This window comes from Barbus barbus, assembly GCF_936440315.1.
Source record: "Barbus barbus genome assembly, chromosome: 7".
Lineage (NCBI taxonomy): Eukaryota > Metazoa > Chordata > Actinopteri > Cypriniformes > Cyprinidae > Barbus > Barbus barbus.
The window spans coordinates 7,119,724-7,138,325 of NC_136735.1; the positions used below are offsets into that span (position 1 = coordinate 7,119,724).

The 18,602-nt window shown below is 38.0% G+C and overlaps 1 protein-coding gene across 35 annotated transcripts in view; it reads right to left on the reverse strand.

The window, feature by feature from the left end:
- nfixa (nuclear factor I/Xa) overlaps positions 1–17,201 on the reverse strand; it is a 95,994-nt gene extending 78,793 nt beyond the window's left edge. For 18 of the 35 annotated variants that reach the window (XM_079421582.1, XM_079421609.1, XM_079421591.1 and 15 more), the window contains exons 1-2: positions 16,232–16,992; positions 9,715–9,798 (exon numbers count right to left, since the gene is read on the reverse strand). In XM_079421582.1, coding sequence (XP_079277708.1) covers positions 9,715–9,798; positions 16,232–16,234 — 87 coding nt within the window. In that variant the 5' untranslated portion in view covers positions 16,235–16,992. Of the gene's footprint in view, positions 1–6,941; positions 7,186–9,714; positions 9,799–16,231 lie in introns of those variants that run through there. The other 17 variants (XM_079421592.1, XM_079421604.1, XM_079421603.1 and 14 more) reach the window with 3 other exon arrangements.
- Between the last annotated feature and the right edge of the window lie 1,401 nt (positions 17,202–18,602).

The following is an 18,602-nucleotide window of genomic DNA, read 5'->3' on the forward strand; positions in this document are numbered from 1 at the left end:
ATATAACAAGAGTGGCAGAGCTGAGGTTATAGATGCCAACTGACTGTGAGCCTACTGAATACACCAGTCTCAAACACACACACACAGCCTGTAGGACAGAAATAATCGACCTTGAGTGTCTTAGGCCCATCAGTACAGCAGGCCTCTTCAGCTACTGTGCTACTATAAACACTTGCTTTAAACCCTCCATTTATCACCTACACTGAGAGCCACAGGCTCATCAAACACACTCACACACGCCGTCATCTGAAAGCCCTTTACAAACCCCTTCTGCAGCTCTTGGACTTTTCTTTCTCATTTTGTGGTTAGTTGCCGTCCTAAAGGCTCGCACTGTGATATAAATATTACCGAGGAGTTGCCTGCAAGCCTTGGAAGAATAGAATAGAATAGAATAGAATAGAATAGAATAGAATAGAATAGAATAGAATAGAATAGAGGCTGAAAAATAAAATGTAAAAATTAATTAAAAAGGAATAAAATAAAGAGGAATAAAAAGGAATACAAAATAAAATAAATAAATAAATATTCATTTAAAAAGGAATAAAATCAAATAAACAAGAAAATAATACAAAATTAAAAAATATTTTATTAAAAGTACATGGTAATAAAATAAAATGAAAATAGTAGAAAAAAAATAGTTAAGCAAAAGCCAGCTATATACCAAAGCCAGTTGAACAATTTTTTTTATAGCCCTGATTTAAGGCACCCTGAGGTCTTTCCCCCTAAAGTTAAAATATGAACAGTAAAGAAAAGGCTTGACCTAGCATAAAAGCAAAAAAACATATGCTTGTGCTGGCCTCAATTTGACCATGACCTTTCAGTGGAACTTGGTTATTTCTGGCCAATGAAAGACACACAACTTTAGCGAATTACAACAGCATTGGGCCAGAATGCCAGTTCTCTTTAAATGAGCAAAAAGAGAGGAGACAAATTCAAGAGGGCGGTCACCACTGTGAAAGACGCCATTGTTACACAGTTGTGCAAAGTGAAGTGATTATGAGAACATATTGAGTAAAATGTGCTTGGCTTTGTGTGCATACAGTATGTGCACGCCGGTCTCCACAATGACTGCAGATCTAAAATGCACGGTTAATAAGAGATGCATAATGGAGATTTAAGAAAGTTCGAAAAACAAACCATAGACAGACAGACTGCGAAAGGAAAGGAAAAAGTGGGAGAAAGAAGATGGTAATTATCATCCTGGTGTCCATGAAAGTGTAGATCTAGTAGAATCCAACATTCCAAAGAACAGTTCTTAAAAAAAAACATTTTTGTAGAACTTTTTAATTATCTAAAGAACCTTTTCCACTATGAAGAAGCTTTACTGGTTCTTCATGAAGTTAAAGGTTCTTCATGGAACCATAGATGCCAATAAATAACCTTTATTTTTAAGAATGCAAGACTTCTGCTATAACAGCAGACACGTTTGTTCTTTCTAGAACCTGAGGTTTCATCGTAGCACTTGAGCTGCATCTTTAGCTGCCAGCTAAAACACAGCACATGTATTTTCTAAGATGCTTTGGTAAGACGATGTCTGCCAGGAACATAAATATAATGTAACTTTGCGCATTGTTACCACACCGAACAGTTATGCCAGCAGTACTGCAGCAGGGTCATGCTGGGCTGCGAGGGAGGAACGCCATTGCACCTTTATAAAATGATTCATGCATGAGGAATCTGAAGCTATTAACAATTTGCACTGTCCTCTGATAGAAACTACACACCTGAACAGAGCCAAAGACTTCATAGTAACTCTTAATGTTGTTGACGTTCATGCAGATGCTCTGGTTTCTTGATGTGACTCTTCTGCTGCTGATTCGCTGTGGCTTGATCAGTACGTCTGACGATTTATTTGCTTCATTGTAATCAAAAACATGCTCCGGTGAATGGCAAGCACATTAAGGCAACAGCCTAGGGACACATAAGCATATACAGTCATGCTTTTCATTGAGTATGACATTTTATAGCTAGACTTTGTTGTTGTTTTTTTTTAAACATAGCAATGTTTCTTTGCTTATAGAAATGACCTATGATGGAGATCGAATGGTATTCCCCAGGGCTGCTGCCTTGGTCCCAACCTGTTCTCTCCTGCTTTCTGAAAGCATATTCTGCAATTCCCACACACTTTCTCCCAGTTAAAGCCTCCCGTTTCACCAATTTCCCTGCCAGGCTGAGCAAGACAACTGGAGGAAAGAGCATGTGCATGTCTGATGCAATGTCTTCCTCCCTCAGAACCATGTCCCAAAAAGACCCTTATTGGAAGGGGAAATTCAATGGGTAGACAGGGCAGGAAAACAGCATTTGTCATTATCGTTAAATTGCTCTGTTATGTTTAAGAAAGCTGCAATATCTATCAAGAGTGAAGAGTAGGGCCTGCCAAAAGCAGCACTTCAGTCCAGGTGACTCAAACAAGGCTTATCTGAAACCAAATGTAAGAACAATTCTCTGTTTGGTTCAAATCAAATCGCTCAAGCAGTGAGATGTCATTGCTTGACTGAGCCCAGAAAATAAAAGCAAATGATTGAGAAAACAAAGAAAGAATGATAAAGAAATTTAACTGCAATAGAAATTGCTCAATTTAACCCAACATTAGTGTTAAAACGAGTTACTGTTTCATGTTATTTTGAGCAAGGACGCATTCAAAATGCAAATTATGCTGTCAAACAAAACAGGTATCCACAATATAAAGAATCAAACATACACTAACAACATAGATATCTGTAAAACTTAGAAATAAATAAAAAGACAATGTGATGGGAAAGACAAGCAAAACTATAGTTTGTAACGGAGCAAGTTAACATGAAATTATACTATTTCAGACTCATTGGTTTTTAATATTTATTTCTAAATGTATTAAGCCTCACTTGCTCTGTCAGTAATGTGTATAAACATTTTCATTTGACAATACTGAACCTGCACTCTTAAAAATAAAGGTTTCAAAAGGGGGGTTTCACAACGATGCCATGGAAGTTCCGTTTTGGGTTCCTCAAAGAACCTTCTTTTTTTTTCTTGGCATGAAGAACAAATCTTTTGTACAATGAAAAGGTTCCATGGTTGGTAAAGGTTCGTCATGGAACTACAGAAGCCAAAACATTTTTTTTTTTTTTGAGAATGTAGCATATTTTAAACATCACTGTTGTTTATTCATAATGCCCCTTGATCCCCATAATAACCAATATCTGTCTTCAGCCACAAGGCCTCCTTTTATATATATGAAAATAAATACACATAAATATGAACACACATATTATAACACTTATAATATAATACTTGCTAAACTTTAGGAAATACCATTACCCAGGGCTAAAACCTCAATGTCCTCCAATCCGAGATACACCCTTGCTGGGTAAAACAAAAAAAATAAAGTGTAGAAAAATTCAAAATACATTATTAATGCTATCCACTTGTCCTGAGATACGTGCACGGCCTTTAGACTCCCCAAACGACATTTTGCACCGCGGCACATTTGGCAACACATGCTTAACTTCCATTACGTTGGAAGCTTGAGATTCCCCACCTGTTCGGTCCATTCCAGAAAACCTTTTATCAACGTTAATAATTCATTAGTTATTGTTTACATTTGTTGCCGCGCCGTATGCGTCCTCGTTTATTTTAATAATTAACCGTAATTAAATAAGAAAGACGACTAAACAAACCTCCGGACAGAGTTAGTGGGGGATCGAGAACATCCGCGCTGGTGGAAAGGAATCCATCGGCTGCCCTCCCTCTCTCCCCTTGTCTCCATCTTCTCTGAAGGCACATAAACGTCCCATAAACCGCCAAACCTCACCCAAGTTTTGACTCCACGTAAACGTGGCCTGCCGCAAGATTTATCCAGCCTGCAATCTGAATCGCATCTAAAGCCACAAGAGACAAAGGAGGGATTCCTTTTAACACACGCACTACGTAGCGCGATTGCAGGTTTGAAGAATCTTTTATCGCCGCAATTAAAATCACAGTCGACCTAATGCCAACACTGGCTGAAAGATTTAAGACGAGGACGCTGTAAATCTGTGTGATAAAGGTTTGGGGTTTTACCCGTAAGCCGTGGCCTTTATTGCTTCACATGCACTCCCACTTAGGTGGGTCTGAGACACTTTGTTACATTTAAAAAAAAAAAAAAACATTTACACCTAATAATTGCGAATAGGCTAATACAAATTTAATTATCAACTCCTGAGTCAAAACACTTTTCCAAACAAACGGATTCAATGAGAAAAGAAAATGCATTTTTTTATATAGGCCTAGGCCTATAAAAATTAGGCCTGCTTAAATATAAGCCTATTATATGATGAATATGTTTCAGAAAGTCATTTTGATTTCTTTTCTGAGGCTAAAATAGGGAAAAAAATGTTTAAAAAAAATATGGAGAAAACCCCTATTGAATTTTTGCAACTATGCAATTCTGTTTTAAAGCATTAATATTTAAACACTGCTGTCTGCCAAATCAGAGTCAGTGGTGTAGGTAGACATTATTTGCCATATGACAACAAAGCCATAAAACAGAGGACATATCTAGAATCACATAATTTGACCTTTTGATGAATAGGCAACAGTTCAGGTCAAGCTGAGTTTGCATTTGTATCATGTAGGCTATATTATTATTATTATTATTATTTTTACCTTGGTTAGAATATTTAGCCTAATTAAAAAATACATATATTTATTTATTTTTCAAACTGTTGAATTGACGGCTGCAGAAGTACTAAGTAAAAAACTAAAACTAAGGAAAAATAAACCTATAGTTCACAGGTTAAAACTAGTAGAAATACAGTAAGTCTATAGCTATAATGAATAGGCTTCAATGGTATACCATAGCTAGGCCGCGCTCTAAGAAGCCCTAGCACAGGACTGCAAATAGGCTACACTTTTAGCATTATTACATAAATAAAAACACATTTATTAACACAGGTACATCTTTAACAATAATAGGCATACCGGTTGCAGGCACTTTACAAACGGCTTGCTGTTCAGGCCTATATATTTTGTATTGGAAAAAAAGACCTAGTTTGTATCTGCTTTAAAAACAAAAACTTAATTAGCAAGAAAACAATTATTCGCCACAAAAAAAGAGCCGTCGACTATGCAAAATGAGAGAAAAGGAGATTTTAGACACAAACGTCTTGGATTCAGCGACAGTTTGGCGTGACCCAGTCTGCCTTGTGGGGAAAAGGAGAAAGGCCTTTGCGGCCAAGAAATTGAAGCCAAGACCAAAATAAAATGTTATTCTATATTTTATTTTCATAAAAATTGAGAAATTGAAAAAATTAATTAATTATAAGAACAAGTAAGTTTGTACGCCTGTAGGACATTAGCGATTGAGAATTCAATTACTCATGTCTTAGCGTAAAGGAAAGTTATTTTAAAGACCTGTCGAATGTCTGCTACAGGAATATTTAACAGCCAGAAGGAGCGACTGCCACAAACCCGGGCCAAACCGGGCTAGAGAGACTCTCCGAGATGGGCAGCGCGGCTCGACTCCTTCAAAACAAGCCCCTGCGCGCATATACTGCACACACTGCAAATACATTTCAATTTGCATTTGAATTATTTATTCAAATACACACAGCTTTGATGAACACAAATGCTTCTTAAAAAAATAATACTGCTTATGCAAAAAAAAAAAAAAAAAGGCTTCAAGTGTAGGCCCGTCAGGGACAGAGTAGGCTACAATTTCCAAAACGTACATCTGTTTTAAAATATAAGCCTATTAAAACATTAAACACTGCTTAATATTTTTAAGCATTATAGCCTATATCTGAGGCCAACAATTAAAGAGAGTGAAGACTAGTTATAGACCAAGACAAACATGTAGCTAATCTAAGAACAACTTTTTGTGATCTAGCCTATAAGAAATTTTAGTAAAATATTTTGTAACTGCAAAAGTCTGACGTCTTGTCAAGTATAAAGACAGTTGAAGAGAATAATGTTTTTCAAAGATTGGTGACTGTAAATTAAGTCAGTCGTCAATTTGGCATGAATTGCTCCGATTGAACCTCGGCCTATTACAGCCAACTGTCATGAATCTTTTTAAGGGAATCATTTAATTATTACTACTATGTTGATATTTGCCATGTGTGGTACAAACAACAAGATCGTTATGCATAAAAATAGCCATAATAGGCCAGCGTGCGTATCATCGCTTCACATAAACTTCCAACCTGCCAAAGATTATGAAAAAAGGTGCATAAATTATGAATGAATATGGTGAACTAGACAACTTATAAGAGATTTTTAAAATACCATGTCAAGTTGTACATGCATAAAATATCCATTTGCATAACGTCAAAAATGCATTTCTTTCACGCAGTCTTCACATTAGAAGCAAACGCGTTTTAACATTGTATTCTCCTCGGTCCATTAATTTACAATAAAATACGTTTACTAAACTATTACAGTAGACCAAACATATCCCTGAACGCACATATAGGCTAACGTATTTTGGAAACATTTCTCACTCAGGACAGGTAGATCAATGTCTCTTCATGTCTCTGAACTCGAGCGCAGAGACGTTCATGCACGGCACCGTCGGGGTCATCTCCTGAAACACCACCGCTTGGGAAAACAACTTCAAGAACTCAGACCAGAGCGTTTTATAGTTTGACATCGAAAATTTGAGCCGTTTACTATACCAGTCGCGCTTCCTCTCCGGGCAAACCCATCTCCTTTTATATAAAATAGATTTGGGAGAAGCGCCATTTTCTCTTCGATCCCATGTGCAATGAAACGCACGAGAGGAGTTCCGAAACGATTCCGCGAGCGCGCTGGAATCCTGAAATAAACGCGCGGCCGAAAAGAACGTTCTAAAAAGCGCAACGCATAACTTGAAATGCATTTATTAAGCAGCAATAGAGAAGACAAGACACGGCAACAGTAGCCTACTACAATGCAGAATAGCACACACACAGACACGGCTGATTAATTAAATGAAGGCATTTTACCTGTGTCAGGCAGTACGGAGAGTACATAGTTATCTCAGAGGCGGGAAATGAATCGCGTTTTGAAGTTGAGTGGAAGTTCGCCGCGTTGCTGCATTGCAATTGCTCGCCGTCCCCCCTTGCGCCTACTCCATGCTGCTCTCGCCGCTAACCCCGCCTCGAAGGCAGAAAGTGAAAGCTCAAACTTTAGGAAGAAAAAAAAAAAAACTTTTCTCTCCTTGTTCTCCCTTTCACCCTTTTCCCGTTTGATAAAAAAGTTGGGAGTTTCTCATTCTCTATAATCTTGCAGAGGCGTGCATTCATCTAGTGACACAAAAGTTTAAAATACACAAAACTTGGGTATATAAAATGCACCCATGTCATTTAAGGCCACAGTTTTTTGGCAAATAGTCAGATTTAGCATTGCCATAACTGCACACTAGTTTCCAAAGCATGCAATACTATAATTTATACTGGTAGCCTAAAAGTTATAATGTTTCAAATATTTTAGGTAATTTTGAGTAAATATGGTGAACATTTTCATTTTCAGCAATTTTGTGTTGTCATAAAAGTGCATTACATGTATCGGTCATTAATGGCAATAATATTGTAAATAACAAACTTTTAAAAAATCAACTAAAGCCATCAAGCCTTGGGAATCAGTGCAATTCTAAACAAAGGTTGATCAGTGACAGCAGGACTGACTGCATTCTTTGTGTCAGCAGCTTTTCCAAATGCTTTCGGTTTGCAATACTTTTTTGTGCATCACTACTGCAATCTGTATTTTAATCAATTAATGGAATGCAAGTAACCCCTCTCTCCGCCTCTCTCTTATTCTATGACTCATCTATAGGCCCCAGTCCTGCATCACAGTATTGCAGGGTGGTCTCCTAAATCCACATCTGTTTTGTGGCAAACCACAGCGCCCAGGCTGCCTAGCGGCATGCTTATCTTGCACCTTCTCCAGCCGTGAAACTCTGCTGTGCCACTGCTGTCAAACTTTAAGAGGCAGATTAGCTTGCTCTTTTATTAGGATTGTTTTCTCGTAGACCGCTTAAACCAACACCACAAAGGACACCAATTATGGCATAATTTAATCCAGGATTAATACAGGCTTAATCCAGCACAAAGTTGAATCAACATCTGGGAAAACACACCGTGGAGCCACTTTAGAAATTACCACTACAGGTTGAGAATCGGTTGACTTTTGACATATAAATAAAGAATATATTTATTTTCAATAATTTACAAGAAACTGAATGCTGATAAAAAAAAAAAGTAATATCTAAATGAACTGGTTTTATTCAGGTCAAAAATATTCATGTTGCTGAACCAACCTATAGTTTATGCAAAAAAAACAAAAAAAAAACAGGCAGAAATGTCTCTTTAAGATAACAATTGCAGGTTACCACTTTTTACAGATGGAATGAGCACATAAACTGTTTTTTTTGTTTTGTTTTTATAGATGCTGATCGTTCACCTTCCCTATGCATGCATAAAATTCCACATAACAGAAAACCCTATAAATACAAAAATAACAAAATATTTTACACTAACACGTATCTCTATATGTTTTTGTGAAACCAAACACAAATATTATATTTTTCCCATTTATTTACTGGGAAATTGGGAGTAAGAGCAAAAGCCGAGGTACTTCCTTCAGCCTGAGGCTTATTAATTTCACTTTGAAAGGGCCTTTACAGTTTCCAAAAATATTACTTTGTTTTCTTCTTAAAATTAAATATGCAACCCCAGCTCAGGTGACAATAAGTAATGCCATGCACAATTAGTTACTTTTTATGCAGTAACGCAATATTGCAATGCATTATTTTTAACCTTCCTCAACAGAAAACCCATGATCCTGATTGATCACTATTGTGGAGGACAAACTCAACAATACAGTATGTTGCTTGTGATAAAATGCATCTGCAAAACAGCTGATATACAACAACAACAACATGAATTAAAACATTGACATTAAGAATTAAGAGCGAGGTCAGAAAAAGGGCACACAGGTTGGGATTACCACATTGAAAGGCACAAATCCAAAACCACAGTCTTCGTGTTTCACACACACACAGATCTCACAGCCATTACTCTACAAAATAGCATGAGGTGCATAAAAAACAATTCTGCTTTCAGCGCACGCATACTTTCACACACATACAAATACATACATGCACGCACACGCACACACACCCAGTTCTTTGTTAAGCAGACACACGGTCGAGTTGCGGTTGCAGCAACTAAGACTTCCATTAAAACTCACATAAGAGAACCATATGCGAGCGATATAGTCTGTGTGTGCGGTTTTAACCCAACACAAACACACACACTTTGCTTTTTACCATTCCCTTGTGGCTGGCAGTTAAATAATCCTGATGATATTTTATGTAGATAATTCCTGCAGCTGCTTCTCCACATAAACTCGGCATTCCTCTCAACACTAACCACCATCTTACCATATAAATGCAGCATACGAGATTAGAAACGGTCGATGAGATTTATGATGCACATGTACACACAGTTCTCTCTACACAGGATATGAAAGAGAAAATTTATCAAAAGCATTATAGATTATATCTCTGCTCTATCTGAGTTTGATAGTTTGCTTAACTGATACCAACTCATTTTATCTCAATCTGAAGTCCAACTCAGTCTGGCCTGAAAGCAGATTAATTACATCAGCCATGAGAAAGAAATCAAAGTTCAGTTCATCATGTTACAGTCAGAAAAATCAAGAAACATATAACATGAACAACAATAACACAGAAAGAAACAGGAAAATGGCTTGTACCCTGTAGGATTCAGGCACTAGGAAACACTCTGAGATGCCCGGGGCTCGATGGGGACCATCATGCACCAGATACGATTCTGTGGCCTGTAATCAAACACAAAACAGAAAATTTTGTTATAGGGTCAAACAAAAAATAACTTCTTGACAGATAAATCTGACCAAGAGCTGCATCACAAAGCCAAAAACATAAGACTTTAGTGGAACATACCTCAGTCAATCACATGGTCTCTAACTCTTTTTGATTCTCTGTGTTCCATTTGTGCTCAATTCTTGAATAAACCAGTCTGTCATGTTTGTACGTCAAGCAGACAGTCTAACAGACAGCACATAGGCGAAGCGTTTGTAAAGCTGCAGAAAGCTTAACCTTCCTCTGGTCACAGACACGATGTGTGCATGTGTGTTCTGCATATACTGTAAGCTTCATTAGGAAACTCCAGGACAGCGCTGCTTGTTACTGCCCAATTACTAGAGAGTAGCGAACACTGACTCAAGATCAGAAAGAAGATCTAGATCAGTGAAAAGAAAAAGTGTAGGATTTTGTGTAGAAATTGCTAGTAAATTTCACAAATTATAAAAAAAAAAAAAAAAAGGCAACCTATTGAATTAATGTGAAAAATAGTATTTTCTTGTCAAATCCAATAATATTTGTTTTATTTACAACTTTGAAAAATCATTATGCAGTGTATGCACTGAAAAAACATCCTCACTTCTGAAATTACTATTTACTATTAATAAGAGCATAAACAGCATATAGCATCAAAACAAACTAAAAAATGTTTTACATACTTAAATATATAAAGCAATTTCTATATTAGCATCCAACCACTCTTTCAATTCACTCAAAATTAGCATGCACTGAGATGCCGTTTGATGGCACTCCGATTTGATCCTCTACAAGACTTTCATGATGTTGAATGGCAGTGCATTTTAATGCATTAGGTAAGATTGGTTATTTCAAGATTTCAAATTTGTTTACTTTTGAGTCACTTCTATAATTATTAGGAAGAGTACTCGTATATGTGTGTAAATAATGATAATTTATATTCCTGTCTGGAGCATTTTCTGAATAAATGCATGGCTCTAGATGAAAGGAAATTTACTGTAAATGCAAGAAAAACTAGTCTAAGATTTAGAATGGTGCACACTTACATCTCCATTAAAAAGAAGAGAAAAGCATAAGGAACCTTTTGAAAAAGTAAAACTCAAAATTTCATAAACCACAGCAGGTATCCAGAGAGCCAGCCAGGACCTCATTCAACAACCATCCACCATCTACACACACACACTAATAATGTTCAAATATGAACAATAAACTTTAACCACAAATACACATTTGTGTGCATAAATACATATCAACATCCATTCCAGCGCATACGCGCACACACAGTTCGCTCATAATAAGTCCCAGGCATTGGCACTAGGCTCGGGCAGTGGTGAATAACAAAGCCTATTCATATCCACCCAATGAAACGTTAGCTTTCTCAATTTTCCCTCCCTTTTATAGGGTCTCAGCTACAGCGCGCTAAAATCTCATTCAAGCACGGCACAATTGCTGATTGGCTTTATTAGAACATAAACATGCATTTTGATAATTAAAGTGAACGATTAAAGAGCACACGTTACTCAGAGGCAAGTTCACGGCTCTGGCTGTTCTGAGAAAGTTGCTGAAAACAGAAGAGCTAAAGAGTGAAAGCTGTGGGAAGGAGCATTTTATGGGGCAGCAAATAGCAGTAAGCTGGTGAGCCCTTCACTGATGTTTTGTGAAGCTCTCCAGCTCTTAAAAAAAAACAAAACAAAAAAACACCTGACTGTCATTTAAAGAGCATTAATCAAAAGCACAAATGTCTAGCAAAAACTGACGCAAGTGGAAGGTTTAAAGTACTTCCCCAAATGTCAAAATCCCTGACAAACTCTGAACGCTCTCGGTTGGATTTCTTTATGCGGATTTTAGGTATTGATTGACTCAAGTGTTTACTTTTGTTTAGTTTCAGGGTATTGATTACTCTCGTGTTCCAGGAAATCAGCTAACCAGATTTCACCATGCGCTCTTTCCAATGGCTCCCATCGCTCTGAACCGAAGCAGAAAATGGAAAACATTCCACTGACTCATTCAATTTCTCTTAATTTAATTGACTTGATTCTCAAACCCTAAGATAAACCAGCAAATTAAAGCCGTCAGCGAGGCCAGGCCGCACAATCCAGCTGAACAAACTCAACTCGACCGTATTTCGCCACGCTGAGATCATCCGTTCATTTGTCTTGTCCACAGATGGAGAACAGAAGTCTACGTTGGCGCCTGGAGGAACTCTGAATTTTGCTATTATCCTTATTTCAAGAGGAGGAACCTTCAGCCTCGTCTTCGCCTCAAAAAAGCTCCTATTTTTCTGTAGTAAGCTATTAATTATATATGAGCTGTATGCATATGGAGCATATGCAGGGTCCATATGGCCAGCCCTCAGCCAGAATCTCAAGCCTCTTCTTAATTAACATTTTAGAGGCGAAGCACACAGAGAAAAGAGGGACATTTCAAAGCGGCTCTGGGAGCCTCTGACCTAATTGGAGTCAATGGAGATGTATGTAAATGTGTTAATTACGACAAGTTTCCTCGCTCTCACCGATAAATAGAGCTCTTTGTTTAAAATGTTTAATTGGTGGGAATAACGGAATCAAACGAGGGGGTTCCTCCATAGGTCCTTATGGGGGAATGAGACCGAGAGAGAGAGCGGTGTATATGGGTTGGAGGCATATGGCAATACGTTTGTGGTTTTAGTGGAATGCTTAAGTGGTTAAATTCCTGAAATATGAAGTTTCGCTCTCTCTCACACACACACTTCCGTGGTCTGGGATTTAAGTGTGTAATTTCAGCGCTAAACAGAACTGCAAAATTAATGACTGTTTTAAACTACTTTCAATCCCTCTTTGACTATTGTTCGGACAAACTGGTGGTCTCGGACCCAAACTCATGTCATTGGTTTAGCCAATGTTATTTGAAAAACAGACTGAAAATCACACACTTTACTTTTAAACTAGATGATTAGAAGAAATTTGAGTGGTGACTGTCCACGTTAAACTAGTAAATGCATTGCTATGCAGATGCTAGGGTATTCCGGTTGGTCACTTAAAGGGATAGTTCACCTAAAAATTGTAATTTGATCAATTTACTCAATCTCATGTTATTCCTAACCTGTAAACAACATTAGACCTCATAGCCTTTCATTGTATAGAAGAAAAAGTTTTTTTTTCTAAAATATAAGTCCAACATGAATGACGTGAAAATGGGTAAATGACAGAATTTTCATTTTTGGGTGAACTATAAGCTGATTGCTGCAAATGGCTCTTGCCCCCTATACTCTAAAAGACACATGTTTTGGTTTTCTGGACTTACAAACATTTCTTAAAAAAAAAAAAAAAAGATGATGTTCATTCAACAAACTACACTGAGTTAGAGTGACTTGATAACTGGTAATATATGTGTTTATGATTCAAAAAAATTTAAAAATTATTTTAAAAAATTACAATTTAATACATTGCTCAAAAAATTACTCTAAATTATTAAATCGATTTCCACTGACAATTTCATTAATGTACTACAACTTATTTTAAAAAAGTTTAAATTACACACAATATTAAGCTGTAATGTAATGTAATGATCGACATCGTGTCAACAGAATCAAAATATTTGCAACTTCCTAAGGTTTAAGTAAATCAATATAAGAATTTTCAACATGCAACCATGCATTTATAAGTAACAGGTTTTCTGAATTTGTCTTTAAAGTGTACATATAGGCCTGGTCTGGGCACCTCAAGTTTATAATTTATTTTCAACCTGTTTTAAGGCCTTTTAGAACCTCTTAGAAAAGCAACAGCACATCTTTCCAGAACAAGCCAAAATTACGCACCAGTATTTAGGGTTTTAGCAGTTTTGAAAACCCTCAAAATATGAGCAATATAGTAAAAAAAACACAGCAATTCACATAAACAGCAATGCAGTTATTCATTCCCTCAACACAGAGTCTACATGTGTATCTGCTAACTTTACACAGAACATTCCCACTCACTCACGCACACACACCTGGCCGTCCTCCACACATTCAAAAACCAGCTGGCCCGAGAACAATCAGCACAGGTCCCACTGATTTTCCCTTTTTTCACCCCTTTTTCTTTGTCTTTTGTTTGTCTCCAAACGACACAGCAATTACTATTAGCACCATTGTTTTTTTATCATTATGATCTACTAGCTGGCAATACCGAGCCAAATCAGCCCGCATATAAACCTGTCCTCTATGGCAACCGCATCAAAGAGAGACAGAGTAAAAAAAAAGAGAGGAGAAAGAAGGAGGAATGAGAGAACGAGTGCTGTATAAAAGGATGAAGCGTCCTTTCTCTGTGTGTCTGCCAGTAGCACCTCGGGGAGAACTGTTGGAAAAATGTGATTTTTCACACCAGCATCTCAGAGGCAATAGCAGAAGGAGAAAGAGAGAGATGGAGAGACAGACCGATAGAGAGAATTTGGAATGAACGAGAGGCTGCTAATTATTAAAGCTCTGTTTGGGGTTTTGACACGAGTTTCCTGGCTCACGCCAAACCCGGTTTGCACCCTGATCTCCACTTTCACGGCTTGTCTTCTCCATAACGTGCTTGTAAGGGCCTCTGTGAGCCCTCCAGGTGTATCTATACATGCATGCATTCGCTGGGAGTTTATGAGCGCATACGCATGAGCATTTGTGTGTGAGTGTGTGCAGGTGTGCAGTGGTGTTCGTCTGCACATGTTCATCACTGTTAATGGGCTGAATAAAAGCAAGTAAGTGGCTTTGCATTACGGCATCTCATGTGCCAACACAGATGCCACAAACACAAAACGTCCTCCCATAAGAAGTTTACACCCAGAAACAAGTTCATGCAGCCGTCCACCAATCACCGCAGGGCACTGCATCCATGGCAACCCTGGCATCTTGACAACCAGTCAATCTAGAAAAGACGGTTCTGGAATCACAGCCTGAGCCGAGTCGCCATAACTAAGTGCCTGAGTTCGGCCAATGGGATTTCGAGCAGGTTTGCGAAACGCATTTAAACCGCTAATTTGACCGAGTTCGGTGCACTAGTCATCACTTCACACCATCCAGGCACTTTAATCTGACTCGAGTGCTTGACCTCGCTCGTGCAGAATTAGTTTGCATTTCTTTAGATCTCACAGGTGTGCTTGGCTGAAGAGGATGTTCAATGCTTTGAAAAGATTTGTCATGATGAAAAAATGTGGCGTTTCATATTCAGATCCAGCCCCTTCAGCCTGCAAAGGCCTGTCAATCTCACATTTAAGGTCTGATTTAAAATTCCCAATCTAAACACAGCCTGATGTACTTGCTGTGCAAATATTTATTCAGACAAAATTACTAGAGCATACAAGTCCTAAACTAACAAATAACTGGAAATAATGTTGCTCCTCTGAACGCACACAGGTGTAAGTCTAACACCGTAGATTTAAAGAAATACATCACAAGTATTATTTTCATATAACTTGATTATATATAGAACACACTGGCTCCCCATGTTTTATAGTGTGAATAATGCAGCTCATTTTAAGATCCAGCTGTTTGAAAACGTCCTGTTGTGCTGAAAATCTGTGACTGAAAATCTCAATTTCAGACTTGCCAAGATGTGCTACCTGTTTTCATCACATTACAATGATAGTATTATATATACTTCATATATACAAGATATTATATATTTGAAATTACTTGCATTTCAAGCAGGTATATAACAACATTGGCCTGCATGCTAATTACAAACTCTAATAAAAGTATCATCAAAAACCTCTAGCCTACTAAAAGATCTGGCAAAATTCATCATAATAAAATATTTTAAAAATCCATTCTGCAACAGATAGTTGGTATTTTACATCTCCATCTCTTTAATATCAATTTAATTAGGCCAGATAGTTTTGCCGTATGATGTGGAACTGAGCATGTGGATTTAGACCTTGCCTGACTACTTAAATTTAGATGATGCTTTTGGATATAAAGCCACCTGAATAAATATTAAAATTGAAGTACAACCTAAAATTACCCTAAACCTAAAAAAAGAAGAAAACATTACAATCAAGACTCATGACATTCAAAAAAACTAAAAAATAAATAAAAAATGACCCGTTACATTTAGATAAGTCAGTCTAAATGTAATGCTATTTTGTATTTGTATTTGGAGGACTCATATTCACTATTATTATTAATATTACATTATTAGGCTATTATTATTATTAGCTATTATTTCCCTGCTAGACATAGAAAAACTAAATTAAGTGTTCTTGGTATTTCACAGCACTTTCCAAACAGCTACACAACATTATTAAAAACCGCATGTATGAAAGAGAGGCGAATGTACTGTATATATTTTTATCTTTGAGCGACAAGTTGTCAGATTGCGCTTTTTTTAATTTCTAAAAAGCTCCGCTTCGACGTTTGAAATGTGTTGGCTTCGATTTCTGCAAACAGTGGGAAATATATTGATTCTCAGCACGTACCATTGTAGTTGAGGGGAATTTGCCAGCTCTCCTCAAAGACCCATTTTCTTTAAAACCTTCCGCGTCCAAAATATAGAGGAGAGGGAGCGGGTGCACCAGTCGGTTTCTTCGGTGATACCGGAAGCGAAAAAGTACTCAACAAGTCGGGCTGTTTCCCAGAGTTGTCTGTAAAAGTAAAGCTTTCTCCTGCACTTTACGGAACGATGGATTATCGCCGTCCCTGGGCACTGCTCGAGTAGGCTATACTGTGAACCGGTCCGTTTAAAATATGTTTCTCCTGCTGTCACGATGGAGCCTCGCTGGCGGCACCGACCGGGGAATTCACAAGCTCGGTTGCAATTCTCCGCGAGCGCCGGTGTACGCAGAACCGCTCGTGCGAAGACGTTCTGCGTGGCCGTGAGTGATTTTCTTCGTCTTTATGTCCTGAAGTCAGTTCCTGTTTGTCTTGACTGCATCTCCCGCACCATAACGGGACCCCCGCTGTTCCCGGACAGATGAACGCGAGAGGCGTCCTCAAATGCCGTTGCAGTCACCAATACGCGGCGCGCACATTGCGAAAGTCTAATCCGTAGACGCACTGAAGGGATCTTGCCTGTAGGCTAAAGCTTACTGACGCTGCATTTAAAGCACGGGAGAATAAACGTCCCCTCCGCGTGAGTAAATATCGGTTGTCGCCTCAGTCGACCCGAGGCTGCAGCGGGGGTAGCGGGTCGTTGAGGCGTCGAGCTGGTAAATTATTGATCAATGCAGCAACTGGCAGCGTGTGGCAGCTGCGGCTTTGGGGCATTAGTAGGGCTGTGGGAAAATCATGGACGGCGCGGATTACTGAACACCGAGCCAGACTGTACACACAGGGATAGACGGGTAAAAAACAACTCAAATAGAACACGACCAAAAGTGCAGGAAGTAGCTACAGGAATAGCTAGAGTCCTAGCTTGCCTTCTCTAGCCCAAACATGTTCAATGCGCGCGGGGGGTCGTGGGGGGGGGGGGGGTCTGACTTTCTGTCTGTCAGTAATTTTCTGGGCGCAATCGACTGAGGTTCGGCTAGCGCAACCCAAATTGTCTTTTGGGGTCCCTAGCGCAGTTGTCTAAGTGTCAACTAGCCCACCATTAAGATGTTTTAAACAAAACGCAGTAGATTTTTGCGATACATTAGTGAGGTGTAGGCTACATCTCTTTTTGGTTACTATCTGGTTTTGGTTAGGGTGCTGGAACGTTGTTTCAAACGCCGTTGAAACGTACAAACGTTTGTGAAAATACATAGGCTACTTTGAGACGACCGGTTACTTTTTCGCGCAATTTAAAAGACAGAAAGGACAGGGGAAGATTTCGGTTCTCGCTACCTACACAGCGAGTAGCCTACAAGTGGACAGGCTGTGTATGGTCGCCAGGTTCAGCCGGTGTCTTGTGCCACCCATCAGATTCTGTTACTTCTGAAACGCCACAAACAAGTACCAACAGTTCATCAATAATATAATAAAGTGCATCATCATAATCCTCCAATAGGAAACTGTCCAACAGGTGCAGCATCAGATTACTGCTTATTTTAAATTAAATGGTTACATTTTTTTCCAGAAAGGGTTCATTTAGCCTCAATGGTCCAAAGTAGACCTGTTATAATGTGACTAGCCTACAAGTCCTTTGGAGTCAGATATACTTATTTTCTACTGGCTGATCAAGAGCCTTATATTAGATATACAATTTGAAATACATGAACATTGATAGGAATTGACGAATCTAGATGAACACATTTTTATGATGCATTTGCAGCGTACGAACAATCTTCTCATGTCTTCAGCCATATCAAAGGAAAACCTGCGGTACGAGGGATATTGCGCATTGCATTACTAATTCAGTTTACAAAATAATTATAAAATATTACTGTGGATTTCTGAATTATTTCCCCAAATACTAACACCCATACAGAGAAAATGTATTTTTAGGCCTACGACACTTCACTTAAAATTAAAATAAAACCAGCAGAGTTTTTACCTTGTATTTATATAATTATTTTTGATATAGCTTATAATCATCATTGTCTTTTTAAACGTTTTTGATCAAATTAGTAAGAACTGAATGATCCATAGAGACAGATTTTAGATAAGCAATTCTTCCTCTTCCGTGACAAGCAGTTAAGATGTTTTTTATATTTGCTATTTTTTGTGCATATTAAAGATTTTAATTGAAAGATTACATATTTATTTATCAACATATAGAGAAAAAACTAAGTTGAAGAACTTCTAGATATTTGGTAAATTAACGATAGGCCATATTATGCTCATATGGCATAATAAATAAATCAATATGAATAAAGTCCTTAAATATTTACATAGTCTCACATACTTTGTTTATATATTTTATTTTCCTTT